Here is a 19,965-nt window from a genome sequence, read left to right on the forward strand (position 1 = left end):
CTCTCTCTCTGCCTGCCTCTCTGCCTACTTGTGATCTCTTTCAAATAAATAAATAAATAAAATATTTTTAAAAATTAAAAAAATAAAGTTTTACAGATTAAAAAAAAACCTGATAAATGGGCAGAAATCTATCTTCCTAGCATTATTATAATCAGGTTTTGGTATGTTATGTGCATTCACTGTTCTCTATATTTCATTTTATTTCTCTATTACAGATTCCCAGAAGTAGATCAAGATACATGGATCATTTTATCAAAGGCCATGTTTTTTCATGGTTATCGTGCTGCCTTCCTAAAATGACAACAGATGCAAGGACAAACAACTCCTCTTCTACCACAGACGGATATAATTCATCATAAAAAAATAAAACAAGTCATTGCAAAAGAAGTCTTTGTGACCTAGCAGACAGCATTGGGTTTGGAGTCAGACCAGGGGTGGAATCTCAGCTCAGTCTCTAGAGCTGTCTTCTTTGGGCAAGTCCCCAATAACCTCTCTTCTTAATCTCTCTTCCCTCATCTTCCTAAATGGGTTAATACTTACTCTGCAGGGTTATTGTGAGGATTATAGATAATGCATATAAACCATTGTGCCTGGCATATAAAAGGGCACTGAATAAATATTAGAGAATAAGTCAATGTTCCTGTGAAAACACTACTATAGGTATAAATAATCAGGTAAGTAGGATGGCATTACATTTAACAATAGACAACCAGGAGGAACTTGAGTGATTTTTAACTGTATAAATTTAGGAAAAGTTTCTTTTTAATTTTTTTATTTGTCAGAGAGAGTACAAGCTAGTGGGAGAAGCAGTGGGAGAAGCAGTGGGAGAAACAGGCACCCTGCTGAGCAGGAAGCCTGATGTGGGACTCGAATCCAGGACCCCGGGATCACATGAGCTGAAGGCAGACACTTAACCAACTAAGCCACCCAAGCATCCCAAAAAGTATCTTTTTAAAAGGAATACTTAAGATTATAAGCCCAGGCATCAACCTACTATTTAAAGCCACATCTACTATGGTGGATAGACCTGGGATTTTTTTTTTTAATGTTTTTAAAAAATTGACCAAATGAAGTACTCTACAAAAGAACACCTATATGTTAAAATTGTCTCTGAGTAGTATACTTTTGTAAATATTTTTAAAAATTTTTTAAAAGGGGCGCCTGGGGGATGACTGAGTGGCTCAGTCGGTAAAGCGGCTGCCTTTGGCTCAGGTCATGGTCTCAGGGTCCTGGGATCCAGTCCCACATCGGGCTCCTTGCTCTGCAGGGAGCCTGCTTCCTCCCTATGCCTCCGCCTGCCACTCTGCCTGCCTGTACTCTCTCTAGCTCTCTGACAAATAAATAAAATCTTAAAAAAAAAGGGGGGGGCGCCTGGGTGGCTCAGTGGATTAAGCCGCTGCCTTCGGCTCAGGTCATGATCTCAGGGTCCTGGGATCGAGTCCCACATCAGCTCTCTGCTCAGCAGGGAGCCTGCTTCCCTCTCTCTCTCTGCCTGCCTCTCTGTCTACTGTGATCTCTCTGTCAAATAAATAAATAAAATCTTGGGACGCCTGGGTGGCTCAGTTGGTTAAGCAGCTGCCTTCGGCTCAGGTCATGATCCCAGCGTCCTGGGATCGAGTCCCACATCGGGCTCCTTGCTCCGCGGGGAGCCTGCTTCTCCCTCTGACTCTGCCTTCCACTCTGTCTGCCTGTGCTCGCTCTCACTCGCTCTCTCTCTGACAAATAAATAAATAAAATCTTTAAAAATAAATAAATAAATAAATAAATAAATAAAATCTTTAAAAAAATTTTTAAAGATTTTACTTATTTGAGGGAAGAGTGAAAAAGAGAGAGAGAGAGAGAAAGCGGGAGCAGCATAAGAAGAGTGGAGGGGAGAAGCAGACTCTCCTACTGAGCAGGGAGCCCCACATGGTGTTTGTCCTGGATTATAACCTGAGCCAAAGGCAGACACTCAACCAATGGGGCTATTTTTTAGAGAGAGAGAGAAAAAAATATATATATGCGCAAGCTGGGTGGGAGAAGGGAGAGAGAGGCAGAGGGAAAGAGAGGATCCTAAAGCGGACTCCCCACTGAGCAGGAAGCTAGAAGCGGAAGTGGTATTTGATCCCAGGACCTTGACATCATGACCTGAGCCTAAACCAAGAGTTGGGACGCTTAACTGGCTGAGCAAACTAGGTGCCCCACAGGAGTCTTTTTCAAACAGCCTAAAATATCCTCAGTTACAGGGGAAAGGGATAAAAACTAATCCATGTTTACCATCCTATCAATTCTTTGTTTACCGATGATAAAATCCAATTTTAGGCTGTAAAACCTAAACAAACCGCAAGTGAAAGAACAGGATTCCCAACCCTATATACACACATTTATTAATTTATTTAATTAATATCATGTTTATCAAGGCTCTTTTTGACACTGCTAGGTACCAGAAAAAATTAATTTAAAGGTATTTGTATTTTTAAAAAAGTATATTCATGATGCTCACAGTCTAATGGGGGAAGACTGATATATGAACAATGATAATATAATGCGCTGAATTCATCTCAGTTCACCTGGGGGGACCAGGAAAACCCTGGTTGAGGAAGAAGGTAATGTTTGAGCTAAGACTTACAGAGTAGGAATCCTCAGGGGCACCAGGGTGGCCCTGTCAGTTAAGCATCTGCCTTCATCTGAGGTCATGATCTCAGGGTCCTGGGACTGAGACCCTTGTCCAGCTCCTGCTCAACCGAGAGTCTGATTCTCCCTTCTCTCTTCCTCTGCCTCTCCCCCTCCTCGTGCTGGTGCAAGCATGCTCCTGTGTGCACATGCGTGCGCTCTCTCTCAAATAAATAAGTAAATGAATTAACTAATTAATTAAATCTTTAAAATAAAAAGAGCACGAATCTTAGGTGAATGAGAGGGTGGGGTAAGAGAGAATGAAAATACTCCAGCAAAATACATACACTTGCAAGAGAATATAGAAAGATCAAGGAAGGCAGGTCATTCAGTATGACTTGTATAGGGGAGCTTGGACTGAGATAAACCTGGAAGAAACAGACAAGGGTCAGGCTACAGAAGCCCTTTCATACTTTGCCAAATAGGTGAAAAGGTTTTCAGATTTTAATGTTAGCATCTCTGGCAGTACTATGAAGGATGGGTTCAAGAACAACTAGTTAGGCAGTATTGCAATAGATTTGTAAGAGCAATAAGGGTCTGAAATGTGGGCACCATGGGAAAGGAGTTGGAATCTGATTCCTTTTTAAACTATTTTATTGAGATAAAATTTATATAACATAAAATCTATCATGTTAACCATTTTAAAGCATGTAATTTATTGCTGATTCCTTTTTAAAATAATCTATCTCCTGCTCGGCCCTTCAGCTTCTACTTCAGTGAAAGATTAAATGAATAAATAAAATTAAACTGGAAAAAACAGTAGGTTTTTTAAAAACCTTCACTTTTCTTATTTATAAAAAGAGTTGTTACTGTAGAAATTCAGATAATACCAGTACATGAAGTAAAAAGTAGAAGTGTTCCCCTAATGAACAATCCCAACTACCCAGAGAAAGCCACTCTTAAGACTATAGTGTATCTTTATAAAATTTAAAGTATTTAAATTTAAAGTATTGCTCCATATCTTGTTATACATGTAAAAACATCTTGGAATCCTCTGAAAAAAAGCCTGTTTGCTATACCCTTGAAAACTGTATGTTTTTGTTTTACTTTCTGCAACCTAATAAGTAATCCATTTTAATTTACTGGCTTATTTTTTCTTATCAAATAGTTCAAATATTCAGAAACAGAAAAGATAGGTTCCTTTAAATTCAGCTCATCTTGATAAGCTGAAATATCTAAATGATATTTTAAAAGTGTGTGTACAAGTGTCGTGTACTAGAAGCAGCACAAAATGTACAGGAACTAGCATAAGACTGACCTAGGGTTTTAGTTCTTGTTCTGCAACAAGTAACTGTGTAAGTTTAGGACTCGGTTTTCTTCATCCACAAAATCAGGGAGCATAAATAATACAAATAATTGTGAGTAATCCTAAAAGCTCTAACAGCATATGGCCCTTAGTCATAAATGTTTCAAAACACAATGTTAAAATTTCTTTGCTTGGATCGTTTAGTGGTAAGGAAAGAATACTCTATCTCCTCTACTTACCACAATCAGTAAATTCCACAAAAAGAGAATCTTAGTATTGTTCACTTATGCATACCAAGCTTCTACAACAGTGCTTGGCATGTTTGATATTAGTAAATGATTGAAAATGGTTTAAGAGCCTTCATCCCAGTAAATTGTTTTGAATCACTTATTTGGACAATATCATAAATCTGGCATAGTTCAGCTTTTCAGTTTAATTCTCACATTCCTGAAGCAAAAATGATACAAATATAGCTCTTATACATCTATAAGGGAGTTACACCTACTGACAGCAAACAGATTCAAGAAATGGTACCCCCGGAACTCGAGTCAAACTTGCCCTATCACCTGATGGGGCCCATACTCAAAGTAGTGTGAAAACTCTCCGCGTTGTACATGCACAGGCCTATAGAAGCCAGGTTGTTATCTACCCCACCCCTCTCAGGCTCTACATCCATAGAAGACAAGGAGTTACAGTTTTCTTCTTTCGCGAACCTCAAAACTCTTAAAGTGAAACTGGAGCCACCAAAAGACAGAACGAATGGAGAAAGGGGATGGGAAGGAGTACAAACCCTCTCAAGCCCCATTATTTGGGAAAAGCCCCTGTTGCTGCAAAGAGTGTCCTCACCTCCTTCTTTCTTTGGGCAGAGGCTGAGGGAACCCCGTAACTGAGCAGCAGCGCCACCGCCATGTTTGCGGAGACACACCACAGCCACCAACGCGCTGCCATGTTCGCTCCTCTGTCTCTCTCTCCCTCAGAGCAACGAAAGTTTTCTCGGGCTGGGTCTGAGTGCAGGGCGTGAGAACAGGCAAACCAGCCCCCTGTTCCGCCTCATTGGTCCAGCTCAGCCCTGCTGGGCGACCCTTCACAGTACGTCACGACGCTCTACGCCTAGGCGCTCGCTAAAACACGGTTCACTTCTAATTGGTCTCCGTTAGCCAATAGAAAAAGGATAATCTGGTGGTTTTTCATTGGTCTTCTAAAGATGATTAACTGCCCCTTTCATTTACGGAAAAATGAGGCGTTTAAAGCGCCTGCCCAGGCGCATGCGCAGTTGTGAGGTGTTGTGGGTTTTTTGCTGGAGGAGGGGTTCCTTCCTTTAGTCTAAAATGGCTTCGGGTTGTTAAAACATAATCTGTTTCCCATTCATTTAGAGGTCCTGAAATCCGCCTTGTTTGTGTAATATTATAGAAAATTCGGGCCTAGCCCTGTAATTGTTAGCTATCTTATTCCCTCATTCTGCTTCTAAAAGTTTTTCAAATCAAGATGAAAAAAGTAAAAGCAGGAAAGCAGAAATATCACTGAAGATTTTTATTTTTATTTATTTATTTTAAGATTCTATTTATCCATTTGACAGAGATCACAAGGAGGCAGAGAGGAAGGCAGAGAGAGAGGAAGGGAAGCAGGCTCCCCGCTGAGCAGAGAGCTCCATCCCAGGATCCTGGGACCATGACCCGAGCCGAAGGCAGAGGCTTTAACCCACTGAGCCACTCAGGCGCTCCAATCGCTGAAGATTTTTAAAAAGTAAATGAGCAAGAGCTTGTTGAATATCTTGTGTCCCAGGAACTGTGCCATATGCGGTGCACAGAGCAGACATCAAGTGGTTTTTTTAAGTTGTTTTTTTTTTATGACATTTTTAAAGTTAAACTTATTAATTTATTACTTTAAGACAAGGACTTAAATTTCAGGTTATAGACAGCAAATACTGACTTGTGATTTTGTTTGGGAGATGAACACGAAGCTAAGGTTGTAAGGAAGCATTTCTTTTTAGTTTTTCTATGATAGTCCCTTTTCATTAAACTTCAATCCCCCTATGTAAAAAAATTAAAATCCTACGTTGAACTTGCCTATGAGGTTCTATTCATTTGGTCCGGTTTTGTTTATTTTAGTGGATTGTAAAACTGGGATGATTTAATTAGATTAAAATAATATATTCAAGAAGAAAATAACCAACAAAATAAAATCAGTTGTCTATAACTTGGTTTTATTTCCACAGTGTGAAACATGAAATGACTATTCTTTTAGTATATTGCTGCTGAAGCGAACACTGACTATTCTTTTAGGTCTTGCTGGGAAACACATGCACAAAAGCACAGACAATAAGAATTTCATTATGTTGGAGAGACAAGGATATGTATATGGAACGGAAAATAGCTGGTTCTGAAGTGAAATATGTGATCTAGAGATATGAAAAACGTTTTAAGACATTTACAGATACTCATAATAATAATACAAAATAGAAGTATATGGAGACATGCTGTTTGATTCTATTTATATGACATTCTGGAAAAGACAAACTCAAAGGGACAGAGAATAGATCAGTGGCTATCTGGGGCTGGATGTGGGGAAAGAGGTTGGTTACAAAGGAGCCACACAAGATAAGTTTTGTGTTGATGGAACTGTTATGTCCTTTATTGTTGGGGTGGTTATACTAGGCACTTGTCAAAACTCACAGATCAGTATAACAAAAAAGAATGAATTTTACTGCATGTAAATTGAATAAATAAAAATTAAAGTAAATTTTTAAAGAACAGGGCAATCTCACCTATCATGTTGGCAAAAATTCAATACATGCCATCGTCAAGGCTGTGGGGAAACATGCACCCTTCTACAATGCTTGTGGAAATGCAAACTGGCATATATATAGAGGGTAACCTGACAATATCTAGCAAAACTACATACATATTTATCCTCTGATCCAACAATCCCACTTCTAGGAATCTACTCCAAACAATAAGAATATATGTGCATATAATTATTCATTTTAGCACTATTTATGATTGAAATATTCTCAGAAATACCCAAATTTGGATATTTGGGTATCTTTGGAGGTTCAAATACAGTTTCAAATGCAGGAGACTGATATATACTATGGTACATTATTGTTTTACACAATGGCCCCTGTACCTACACAGCAAGGAGAGACCAAGGAGAGACTGAGGCAGACCACTTAGACTTTTAAAGACAGATTTTTTTTAACTTTTTATTTTTTAATTTTTAAAGATTTTATTTATTTATTTGAGAGAGAGAGTGTGTGTGTGAGCATGATCGGGGTAGGGGCAGAAGGAGAGAAAGAAGCCGACTCCCCACTGAATGCAGAGTCTGACCTGGGGCTCAATCCCAGGAGTCTGAGATCATGACCTGAGCCAAAGTCAGATGCTTAACTGATTAAACAACCCAGGAGCCCCTAAAATTTTTATTTTGTTTTTCTTCTTGAAGTATAGTTGACATACAATGTTACATTAGTTTCAAGCGTACAACATAGTGACTTTACAATTTTATACATTATGCACTGCTCACCACCATGAGTGTGGTCACATCTGTCATCATACCACATTATAAAAATATTACTGACCGAATTCCCTATGCTGTCCTGCTTATCTCTATGACTTACCTATTTTACAACTGGAAAGTTGTACCTCTTAATCCTTTTTACCTATTTCACCCATCCTCCTTCCCTCTGGCAACCACCACCTTGTATTTATGGGTCTGTTTCTGTTTTTTGCTTGTTAATTTATTTTGGCTTTTTTAAGATTCCACATATAAGTGAAATCATATGGTATTTGTCTTTCTGTATCTGACTTATTTTACTTAGTATATACCCTCTAGGCCCATCCATGTTGTCACAAGTGGCAAGATTTTATTCTTTTTATGGCTAAGTAATATTCCACACTCTACCCATTTATCTATCTATGGGCACTTAGGTTGTGTTTTTAATAAGCAAGGAACTCAGGAGGCTTGTTTTTGGGAGCTGCAAAGCCAGTACAAATTCCTAACTGCCCACCAGAATCTCAAAAGTTTGTATAGAGGCCTTAACTGGGTTCAGTCATGTGTGCTGTCCAGGTGGTCTCAACAATAACTTACTTTCTCAAGGCCGTGTGGTTGGAATAGCTCCCACTTGGGAAAAGCAGGCAGAGTGTACATTCCCAGAATGGGGTTTGGGTGAGGAATATATGATTGCCTGGGTCCAGCTCACAGGTCAACTGGCAGTCAAGTCCTCTTTATTACCTCCTCCAATATATGTAAACACCATGGAGTATTTCACGGCTTTTAAAAAAGGAATGAGGAAGTGTTGTTTAAATGATATGGGTTTTCAAGATCTATTGTTAAGTGAAAAAAACCAAAGTACAAAAGAATATACATGTTATGCTACATTTGTGTAAAATAGAAGAGGAAATAAAATATACACATATTTGTCCATTTTTGCAAAAGGAAACACGGAAAAAGTTAAGCCAGAAACTAATAAAATTGGTTATCTATGGGAGGTGGAGGAAATGGAGTGGAACAGTTATGGGAGGGAATGATCCTTCTCTAAGTATACAAGTTTGTATAGTTTTGACTTTTGTAATAATGTAAACACTTATAAAATAATCCAAATATAAAACCTAATCATCTGGTTTTTCAAGATGAAAAAAGTTCTAAAGATGAATAGTGGTGATGATTGTACAAAAATGTGGATGTACTTAATGCTACTAGACCGTACACATAATTATTGATGGTAAATACTATGTTACATATATTTTATCACAATTTAAAAAAAATTTTTTTATTTATTTGACAGAGAGAGATCACAAGTAGGCAGAGAGAGAGAGAAGCAGGCTCTCTGCTGAGCAGAGAGCCCGATGTGGGGCTCGATCCCAGGACCCTGGGATCATGACCTGAGCCAAAGGCAGAGGCTTTAACCCACTGAGCCACCCAGCCACCCCTACCACAGTTTTTAAAATAATTAGGAAACCTGTCTTGCTTAGTTGGTAGAGCATGCAACTTTTGATCTCAGGATTGTGAGTTTGAGCCCCACATTGGGTGTAGAGCTTACTTAAAAAATAGATAAAAATTTAAAAAATAAAATTAAAGAATAATTTAAATCACATCAGTAAGAACGTGGTAGAACTGTAATTGAATATAAATGGAAAAAGGAAGCTTGACACTATTTCAAATGAAAAACAACCACACTTAAAAAAAAACTAATCTGAACAATTTATGAACACACCACTTTGATTATATCCCATTAGTCTAAAGGAAAAAAGGACAAGCAAATCTGAAATTCTACTAAGTAAGTTTGTTTTTCATAGTAATATGAGTATAACAATTCTGAAAATTTATTTTGTATAATATAATATGCATAAACACTGATCTTATTGAAAGCAAGGATTCTCACTATGGAAGAAAGGAGATATAAATTTGAAATGAGGGAAGTAGAATAGAACTTTCGGAGTTTGGACTATAATTGGAGGTGTTAGTATAAATTTATCTTTCATAACATATATTTCTAGCTCTATTTGCTGAAAGGACTAGAAGCAATGACACTCCAATATCAATGAGCACACCTGGGACTGAATATATGTTGCTAAGTGCCATCTCTAAAAGAAATTAGGGCTTCTTCCAGGAATGGCTGGTTCCAGTGTGGGTGCAGGGAAAAGTACAAGATGCACCCTGAACATCTTATGTCGGAAAATAAACATGTGCTCAAAAAAAAAAATGAAGTCATATAAAAAAATACGCATGAGACAGCTTGAAGGGAATCCTACTGATCACATCTGGGACTACTGATTACTAAAATAAATCATGAAAGTAATGGATTATAATTACCGAATCCACATGTCCATATTGATAATGAACAAATAAATTGGAGAGGGGATAAAATTCCTCCCTACAGTAGAACAACCACTATTAAATATAGAATAATGGGAGAATTAGAAAATCATCAAACTTTCAAACTAATAATTAATTGATTTAGGCAAAAATCAACAATGGATACAAAAACTAGTAGGTGAAATTTTTATGAAAAATAGGATATTCATATAGTATCTATGTATTTTTCACATTACTTATTTTATTACAAAGGGGAAAAAACAGTAACTTTAGGAAATTGTAAGCCACTCTTTGGACCAAAGGATTAAATTTGGCAATAATGAGACAATAATGGGACATTGCATCCTTCCTCATAAGATGCCGTAAGTGCATAACTGAATTTAATTATAAGAAAATATCAAGCGCACACAATTTGTGAGAACTTTTATAAAATAACTGGTCTATACACTTCAAAAATATTACAGAGCACAGAGCTGTGGAGTCAGGAGGTCCATTACCAGTTCTTCCACTTACAAGGAACTGATCTTGATCTTCTACTAGTCATTTAAGGATTCTGTACCTCACTTCTTTCATAGATAAAACTGAGAGAATAAAGGTTACCTGTAGTGAGGGAAAAAATAATGCCACCAAAGACTAAGAAATTTTGTGGAACTACTCAATTCTGAAGGAGACTTAAGTTACATGACAACTAAATTCAATAGGGGATCTGGATTGAATGCTGGTTAGAGACACCGGAACAGTTGATGAAATTGCAATCACTGTGTTGTATCAGAATTAAAATTTCTTAATTTGGTAACTGTACTATGGTTATGTAAGAGAATATCTTACTCTCAGGAAATGAGCCCTCAAGTATTAACAGGTGAAAGTACATAATGTGGGAGACTGAGTGGCTCAGTTGGTTAAGCCACTGCCTTCGCCATTGGCTCAGGTCATGATCTTGCAGTCTCGGGATAGAGCCCCACGTGGGGCTCCAGGCTCCATGGGGAGTCTGCTTCTTCCTCTGACCTTCTTCTCTCTCTCTCTCTCAAATAAATAAATAAATAAATAAAATATATATTTTTAAAAAGTACATAATGAGGGGCGCCTGGGTGGCTCAGTGGGATAAAGCCTCTGCCTTCAGCTCAGGTCATGATCTCAGGGTCCTGGGATCGAGTCCCGCATTGGGCTCTCTGCTCGCCAGGGGGCCTGCTTCCTTCTCTCTCTGCCTTCCTCTCTGCCTACTTCTGATCTGTCTCTGTCAAAGAAATAAATAAAATCTTTTAAAAAAATAAAAAGTACATAATGTTTGCAAGTTACTCTCAAATGGTTCAGAACTGCCCCCCCCCCCATAAAGAGAGAGAGAGAACACGTGTGGCAAAATATTATCCAAGTGGTGAACCTTGGCAATAGGTGTTTAGGTGTTCTCCCTCCACCACCAATATTTTATAATGAAAATATCCAAACATACAGAAAAAGTGAAATAATTGTACTCTGAACACCACCATCAAGATTCTAAAATCGATTCATTGCATTTGCTTTATCACGTATTTAACCACATAATTACGATTTTATTTTACTATTCTAGCAACTTTTCTCTAAATCTCAAAATTAAAAGTTAAACAAATTAGTATACAGTAGTAGACAAAAAATTAGAGAAGCGAAGGAACTTCGGGGGACTCAAAAGAACTGGTAGTGTGGAGCGAGACACAAGTTCAGACCTCTGAAACACCAACTTGAAGCTACTGCCTTTGATGATTCCGTCTAAGATCAGTGTATCGGCTGTCTCCTGTACAACCCTAATCCTGGCTGCAAGGTTCTTCAGTAAATACCGACAAACCTCACTTACAAAGCGTGAAACTACATTTCCCAAAAGCCTTTATCTTTCCTGTCTGTAAAGAGGATTACAATTTCTATAGGCTGGAGTTTTTTTTTTTTTAAAGAGGTCTCGCGATATTTCATTAAATTTCATTAAAGAGCCCAACCGAAAGCCATTTTGTTTTTCAGGGCTTTTTGCAAGGCGACTTGGTACCAAGTTGTAGCAAAGCGGAAGCTGTAGTTGCTCGGTTCTGTTTTCACCTTCAGGATGTTTCCCATGGCCAGAACCGCTCTACGTCGTCTCCGAGGTAAGCAAAAATTGTGAGCAAATAATTTCCAACCGCCTTTTACACGTTTGTCTTAGTGGTTTCTCGTGCCCTTTCCCTCCTCCTGCATCGTGACTTTCTAATTCTAAATGCGCTGTCTCCCGCCTCGCCCCGAGTAGTTGAGAAGCTGTCCTTAGCATTAACTTAATCACCCCGTGTTTCTGTTTTGGTTCCTAGCTCACTTTCTGTCACCAGAGTCGTAGCATAGCCCTGTTTTTTGTTTTTGCATTTTACGTTCACTTATCTACGATTTCAGGGAAGGAGGTTCTTCGTGGACACTATTCATTCCTTCAGTAATTTCATAAATTTTTAGCTTTGGGAGTATATTCACCCCCAGTGAACTTCCTCTCCAATAACTGTAACTAACGGAAGGAAACTGGAAATCTAGCTCTTTCATTGCAAGGAGACAACCCTAGTGGTGGCCCTGCAGCTTTTATGTTGTTTGTTGGTTATTAAATGAGTATTAGCTTATTCGAAAACAATTGTAATTTTTTTTCTTATCTAAGAGTTTGGCAGGTAAAAGGGAATTTTGAGACCAGCCTTATGTATTGAGAATGCACTAGATTGGAAAGAGAAAATTCATTTCCGTACTGGATTTGCAGTGAAGGTGACCTTGAGTAACTTGAGCAAGCAGTTTTACATTGAAAGTGACCTTAAGGGACGCCTGAGTGGCTCAGTTGGTTGAGCAGCTGCCTTCGGCTCAGGTCATGATCCCGGCGTCCTGGGATCGAGTCCCATATCGGGCTCCTTGCTCGGCAGGGAGCCTGCTTCTCCCTCTGCCTCTGCCTGCCATTCTGTCTGCCTGTGCTTGCTCTCTCCCCCCTCTCTCTCTGATAAATAAATAAAAAATCTTTAAAAAAAAAAAAAAAAAAAAAAAGAAAGTGACCTTAAGCAATTACCATTTAGCGTCCTTAAACCTGTTTTTACTTCTACAGAGACATTAGTGGTATTACTAGATTGTGTTCTAAACACTCAAGTAGCTTTGACAGTCACCAAAAAAATAGTTGCCCAACTGGGTTTTCAATATTCCAAAAGTCACATCTGTTATCTCTTTCCCTTTGGGCAAATAATTTTTTCTGAACCTAATTTTCCTGCTTTGTAAAACATAGGGTTAGTAAATATTTAATACCTCATACAATTCTTGGGGATACCAGTTGGTTGTAACCAAACCATTTCTTGTTACAGAAGAGAAGTCTAAAGAAATCCACTTTGGTGATTGAATTTTGGTGAACTGAATTTTAAGGTCATGAGATGTTGCAGAATTGTTTGGTAATTTTAATTTATTTGCCCTTTGAGCAGGTAGGGCCTTGTACATTAGGAAAGGGAATTTTTTTTTAACCAATGTGGAATTCACACTCTCACTTTTTAACTGCTCTAGAGCAGAATATATTGTGAAATGTTTGTAAATTTGCTCATCCCAAGTGTGTCTAAAGGTGAAAAGAAAACCTATAAGGCAGTTAGGAGAAGAAATTATTAATGGTCAAATAACTATTCTGAAATAACCCACTGTATCACATAGAAGCCATTATATTCTTAAATGCTAGTGAATGGGCAACATTGCTCTTTCTGTCTGTCTGTCTTTCTTCCTTTTGCTGTTTTTTAAAAACTATGCTTTCTATTACAGGGGCGCCTGGGTAGCTCAGTCCGTTAAGCTTCCAGTCCGAGGTTTCAGCTAGTCTGTGGTCTCAAGGGTCCTGGGATCCTCTGAAGTTAGGGTCCTGGGATCCTCTGAAGTTAGGCTCCTTTGGACTCAGCCTGGAGTCTGTTTCTCTCCCTCTGCACCTCCTCCCCAGCGCTCTTTCTCTCAAATAAATAAATCTTAAAAAGAAAAAGATACATGTTTTCTATTATGTAAGTACCATTTGAGCCTCTAAAACCGTTAGGATCGGGTCGCCTAGGTGGCTCAGTGAGTTAAGTGTTTGCCTTCCGCGGAGGTCATGATCTCAGCGCCCTTGGATGGAGCCTCCAGTCCTGTTCCTTGCTCCGTGGGGAGTCTGCTACTCTCTTTGTCTCCCCCGCCACTCCTGGCCACCGCGCCTTCTCTCTCTCTCAAATAAAGTCTTAAAAAATATGATAAGAATCTGTTACTTAGAAGGAAAAAAGAATCTTGAAATACACATTTTTGCAGTCTTGGCTCTTTGCCAAGCTTTCCTGAGAGCCCAAGAGGCAGTTTGAAAACTTACTCTATTAAAATAATAGTAAAGCAAAGTTTTAATGTCATTCTGCTCAAAAACTTTTGCCTCAACCGAAAAAGTGGCCCTTCATTATCCTTTCTGGTTTTATCCCTATTACTTGTCTATATACCTCGTCCTTCAACCAAACATAATTGGTTTTCTAGTATACTGGGCTTTTTTCTCCACCTTTTTTTTTTTTCAGATTTCCCCTTCCTACATCTACATAACCAAATCCTACTTGGTGTTCAGAGTACTTAGCTAATATTCTACTTTTTTGTATTACGGTGATTTGTGTATAGATGTCTCATACCCTCCTCTAGATTGGAGGTTACTTGAAGACAGGGTCTGTGTCTTACACATTTTCATGTACCCTATTTCTTTTAGCATAGTGTTGTATTCATCAGTAATTATTTTTTGAAGATTTTATTTATTTGGGAGAGCATGAGAGAGAGAAAGAAAGAGAGAGAGAGATATCTCTAGAGGGGGAGGGGCAAGGGAGCAGCAGAATCCCTGCTGAGCAGGGAGCCTGACTTGGGACTGGATCCCAGGATCATAGAACCCTAATCTGAGTTGAAGGCAGACACAATTGCCTGAGCCACCCAGGCACCCTCATTAGTAATTTTTTTTAAAAATCAGCATTACTCTAGTTTTTGGAGGGTTTTTTTTTTTTTGCAGTTTTATGGTGATAAACATTAAGTATGCTTTAATTTGAAATTCTTTTGAGTTTACCCTTTTATGTTGTAAGTTGCTGAGCACTGCAGAGTAAACTAGTGAAAATTTAAGTCCTAAATATTCAAATTAATGAGTAAGAGCCAAGGTACAGAGGTTTATAGTGAATGTTACTGACATCACCTTACTGTTTTATCCACCAAGATTTTATTACAAAAATTTTCAGACATAGAGAAAATTTGGAAGAATTGTAGGATACATACACTACACTGCATAGATACAAGTATTTTGATACATTTGTTTCTCACATATCTATACATGTGTCAAATTACATTAATTTTGATGCATTTAAAGTATACTACTATGCTTTTAGCTACAGTATGTTTTAACATTGTGTTGAACCTCAAAGGACTAGAAATTTAACATCCTGTTGCTTCCCTGATTAGCAATATCAATTACATGTTCTTTTCCTTATAATTGATAGATATGCTTCTGTATTTCCTTTTTTTTTTTTTTAAGTTCAAAGCATCCCACAAACAGTGGCAAGGCAGAGCCACCAGAAAAGGACACCTGATTTCCATGACAAATATGGTAATGCCATATTAGCTAGTGGAACCACTTTCTGTATTGCTGTGTGGGCATATGTAAGTACTGTTGATTGATAATTTTCTATATTAGATACTTTTCATTCCTGTTTATTTTATGTATTCAAAATGCTTTCACAGAGTAGTATACATTTCTAGTTGGGAGGGACTTCAGAGATTTTCTGATGTGATTACCTATCCAGTGCAGGAATTTCTTCCATAGCATTAAGCATTCATATTCTACCCATCATTTTCTTTTTTTCTTTTTTTTAAAGTAATCTGTACACCCAGCATGGAGTTTGAACTCACAACCTGAAATCAGGAGTTATAAGCTCCGCCGTTTGAGCCAGCCAAATGCACTAACCATCATTTTCTTTCAACAAGAAATTCTGATTCCATGTATCATCCATTAGCTACTAGAAACCAAAGATACTTGAAAATTAGATACTACTTTCCTGGATCTTCTCTTTCAAATTAAACATCCTTAGTTCTGTTAATCACTTTTTGTTACATATTTTCCAGGGTTTTCACCATCTTGGATCACCTTCTTTCACTTAATTGGTGTCTTTTCTAAAATTCTGCCCGCAGAACTGAGTAAATTTCTGATGGATGAGGTGTACAATGACTTGCTTTCATTTTTTTAGTTTTTTACATCTTAACATTTAAGTTTTCTTACCAGTTGATGTACTTACTGGTTAAAAGTAGGATAAATATATAAGTTGCTCTTAGAGATATCTATTAATCTTGCCTTAATACACAAAAATATTTATTCATGGGGCTTTTCATTCTTGTTTTAACCTTCCTTAAATACACAGGTAAAATACGTGTATGTATTTAGAAGAGTGATTAGATGTTGAACAAATGTGTGGTCAGGGGCACTTTGGAGGTTGTGTTCCTTGATGAAAAGATACTATAAAATTGTTCTTTTACAGTATTTAGATAGTTGTGGTGGAGTGAAGCAGTGTTTGAGGAGGTAGTAGAGAAATGTGAAGTAAAAATTGGAATTAATGAAATTAAAAATTCAATTGTTCAGTCATACTGGCTGCATTTCAGTTGCTCAGTAGCAATATTTGGCTCTTGTGTTAGACAATGAAGATCTAGACATTTCTTGCATCTCAGGAAGTTCTATTAAACAGTACTGGTCTAGAGAATTAGGACAGGAATTAGCTTTGGCCTACATGGAGGAGGCACTATATCCCAGCTGAATTTCTGTGTGTTTTTAACCTGTAGAGTAGAATATTTTTGTCACTTTTAAGAAATAGTCTCCAAGGGAGAGTAGACTCTAGTTTAAACATTTATAACTAATAGCATTTTAATTCTTACAGACAGCAACACAAATTGGAATAGAATGGAACCTGTCCCCTGTTGGCAGAGTCACCCCAAAGGAATGGAGAGATCAGTAATCATCCCAGTTGGTGTAATACTGAATTGTTTCAAAACCAACTCATAACTGATGCCAAATAAAAACACTCTGCACCCCATTAAAATATGGCATGATTGAAGAAATAAAGTACATTTGAAACCGTGTTGTCAGTTTGTTTATTTCTTTTGTAATGAAACTAAGCCTGATCACTTTTCATGTATTTAACCTTAAGTGTTACTATTTAAGTCAGATTCTTTACAATTTCTTAAATTTTTCTTTCTGAGATAATATGAAAGTAAAATCTAGCTGTCACTTGGAAGTCAACTTTATAGTAGCCTGAAATTACAGTTCTTGAATAACTGATCACAGAATTAATTTAGGTCATCTTTGAGTGTCCAGATACTGATTATGCCTACTACTTTCATCTCTAATCTATGTTTATATTTGTAGTTGTTACTAGGGCCTTTTTACTCCTGCCAAGAGAACTTGGGGTGTCACCAGACCCAAGGAAGACTGGTCCTGTCAAATGAACTCTTAGAATGTCTGAAGATTAGCTAGCCCTTTGGCTCCATTGGCACATTTATCTTCGAGCTTTGGGTCTTCCATTATATTTATTTAGGATGCTTATGATGCTATTAAAGAAAGGATCTTTCAAATACAGTTTATTGGTGTTAACCTCTGCTGTTGACTTTGTTAATTACACCAACTTTTTGATACATGTATTATCCTGAATCCAGTATGACTTTGGATTTTGTATGTAAGATGCTAAGTGAAGAAAACATCTACACCATGTACTTCAGTACTTCTTTGTCTGAAGGTGTAAAAAGCCTCATGTTTGTTGATAGTAGCTCAAATACGCAGAAAATGAAATTTCAGTGGAGTAATCTATGTTAGCTGAATTAAAGATTCCTGAGTTCACTTACATATATAACAAGTTATGAGGTAAATGGCTTTTAGGACTCTCCAAATTAACCTGGTATAGAAAGGATTTATGCATAACCAAACATTTGAAAGATTTGTACTTATTACATGAAATACTAGAAGAATGCTTTCATGGCAATATTTTTCTCATTAAATGCATCAAAGCCAGTAAGTAATTTCACTGAATAGGAAAAGTTGAATGTCCTTGCAAAATAAGTGCATTGCAAGATTAGTAACTACACGACTGCTGATATTTGATAAAATTCGAACACTTTATTTTTTTTAAAGATTTTATTTATTTGATAGAGATTACATGTAGGCAGAGAGGCAGGCAGGGAGAGAGGGGGAATCAGGCTCCCCGCTGAGCAGAGAGCCAGATGTGGGGCTCGATCCCAGGACCCTGAGACCATGACCTGAGCCGAAGGCAGAGGCTTTAACCCACTGAGCCACCCAGGCGCCCCTGAACACTTTATATCATATTTAGGAAGTATGTTAAAATAGGACTGAAGTGTTCAAATGCATGTAACCCAGAGATGTGATTAAGCAAAAATAAACACTTGTCTTTAAGGAAGTTTCAATGGTCATTAGATTATTTACCTTTTTATTCCTGAACTGGCATTACTGACGACTACAAGTGATTTTCAATATGATTTGTACCACTTCTGTCAGGTAAGTGATAATTGTCAGCTATTACAGGCAAAAAAAGTATGTATGACCTTTAAAATAGTCTATTTAGGGGCGCCTGGGTGGCTCAGTGGGTTAAGCCGCTGCCTTCGGCTCGGGTCATGATCTCAGGGTCCTGGCATCGAGTCCCACATTGGGCTCTCTGCTCAGCATGGGGCCTGCTTCCCTTCTTCTCTATCTGCCTGCCTCTGTCTACTTGTGTTCTCTGTCTGTCAAATAAATAAATAAAATCTTAAAAAAAATAGTCTATTTGTCCATTTGCCAATATATATGTTGCTTTGTGTGATAAAACTTGGTGGTGGTAGTTAGTTTTTTGCAGGCTTTTAAAGCTTAATTTGTAGTTAATCTTGTCCTGATCAGTAATTCTAAAACTACCTCAGGCATGGCCAGAAATGAAGCAGTACTATAAGTCTAAATTAGTGTCATCACAATGTTCTGACCTTGCAGCTTTCCTAATGTACAGAGTCAAAATTTTATCCTTTCACAAATACACTCAATTTATCCCCAAACACATTGCTGAGAGTTTTAATATTTAGGGTGGGAAGGTTGTCAAATTAGTCTTCCTATCAAAAATCTGTACATTTGAAGAATTTAGGTAAGTGACTTTAGAAGCATTGCCAATCCTTTAAATGTTACTTGTTGGAGGGCTATCACATATATTTTTTTAAAAATAAGGGTGAAGATCATAAATACTATTCTTAACTAAGTTAAATTACTATGTGTTTTCTGGTTTTTTTTTTTTTTAAGATTTTATTTATTTGACAGAGATCACAAATAGGCAGAGAGACATTCAGAGAGAGGAGGAAGCAGGCTGAGCCGAGAGCCTGATGTGGGGCTCAATCCCAGCACCCTGGGATCATGACCTGAGCCAAAGGCAGAGGCTTTAACCCACTGAGCCACCCAGGCACCCCTGTTTTCTGTTCTTTTAAATTCATTAAACTAGGCTCTTTGGTGGGTCAGTTGGTTGGGTGGCTGACTCAGGGTTGTGAGATCAAGACCCAGATTGGGCTCTGCTCGGTTTGAAGTCTGCTTGAGGGTTCTTTCTCATTCCCCTCCTCAGGCTCACTTGGGTGTTCACTCTCTCAAATCTTAAATTCATTAAACTTATTTAGCACTAGGTACTATAATAATTACAGAGGTACAGATAATGTGCCTTCACCCTTGTGACTGATAACTTCATTGGAGATTTTTAAAAAATATTTTTAATTTATTTTTTATTTTTTTATAAACATATAATGTATTTTTATCCCCAGGGGTACAGGTCTGTGAATCGCCAGGTTTACACACTTAACAGCACTCACCATAGCACATAACCTCCCCAATGTCCATAACCCCACTCCCCCCAGCAACCCTCTGTTTGTTTTGTGAGATTAAGAGTCACTTACGGTTTGTCTCCCTCCCAATCCCATCTTGTTTCATTTATTCTTTTCCTACCCCCTTAACCCCCCATGTACCATCTCCACTTCCTCATATCAGGGAGAGCATATGGTAGTTGTCTTTCTCCGATTGACTTATTTCACTAAGCATGATACCCTCTAGTTCCATCCACGTCGTTGCAAATGGCAAGATTTCATTTCTTTTGATAGTATTTCTCATAGTATTCCATTGTATATATATACCACATCTTCTTTATCCATTCATCTGTTGATGGACATCTGGGTTCTTTCCATAGTTTGGCTATTGTAGACATTGCTGCTATAAACATTCAGGTGCACGTGCCCCTTCGGATCACTACGTTTGT

At 37.9% G+C, this 19,965-nt stretch overlaps 2 protein-coding genes across 2 annotated transcripts in view; one reads left to right on the forward strand and one right to left on the reverse strand.

The window, feature by feature from the left end:
- Positions 1 to 4,980, reverse strand: part of MAGT1 (magnesium transporter 1) — a 79,867-nt gene extending 74,887 nt beyond the window's left edge. Inside the window, exon 1 of the mRNA XM_059157480.1 lies at positions 4,745 to 4,980. Within this exon, the coding sequence (XP_059013463.1) occupies positions 4,745 to 4,846 (102 nt within the window). The 5' untranslated portion in view covers positions 4,847 to 4,980. The remainder of the gene's footprint in view (positions 1 to 4,744) is intronic.
- A 6,672-nt stretch (positions 4,981 to 11,652) lies between these two features.
- Positions 11,653 to 16,780, forward strand: LOC131821722 (cytochrome c oxidase subunit 7B, mitochondrial). Its single transcript, XM_059158003.1, has 3 exons — positions 11,653 to 11,811; positions 15,192 to 15,316; positions 16,582 to 16,780. Exons 1-3 carry the CDS (start codon positions 11,772 to 11,774, stop codon positions 16,657 to 16,659), a joined length of 243 nt encoding a protein of 80 aa, XP_059013986.1. The 5' UTR covers positions 11,653 to 11,771; the 3' UTR covers positions 16,660 to 16,780.
- The last annotated feature ends 3,185 nt before the right edge of the window (positions 16,781 to 19,965 follow it).

The sequence above is a fragment of the Mustela lutreola genome, chromosome X (assembly GCF_030435805.1).
Source record: "Mustela lutreola isolate mMusLut2 chromosome X, mMusLut2.pri, whole genome shotgun sequence".
NCBI classification, from domain to species: Eukaryota; Metazoa; Chordata; class Mammalia; order Carnivora; family Mustelidae; genus Mustela; species Mustela lutreola.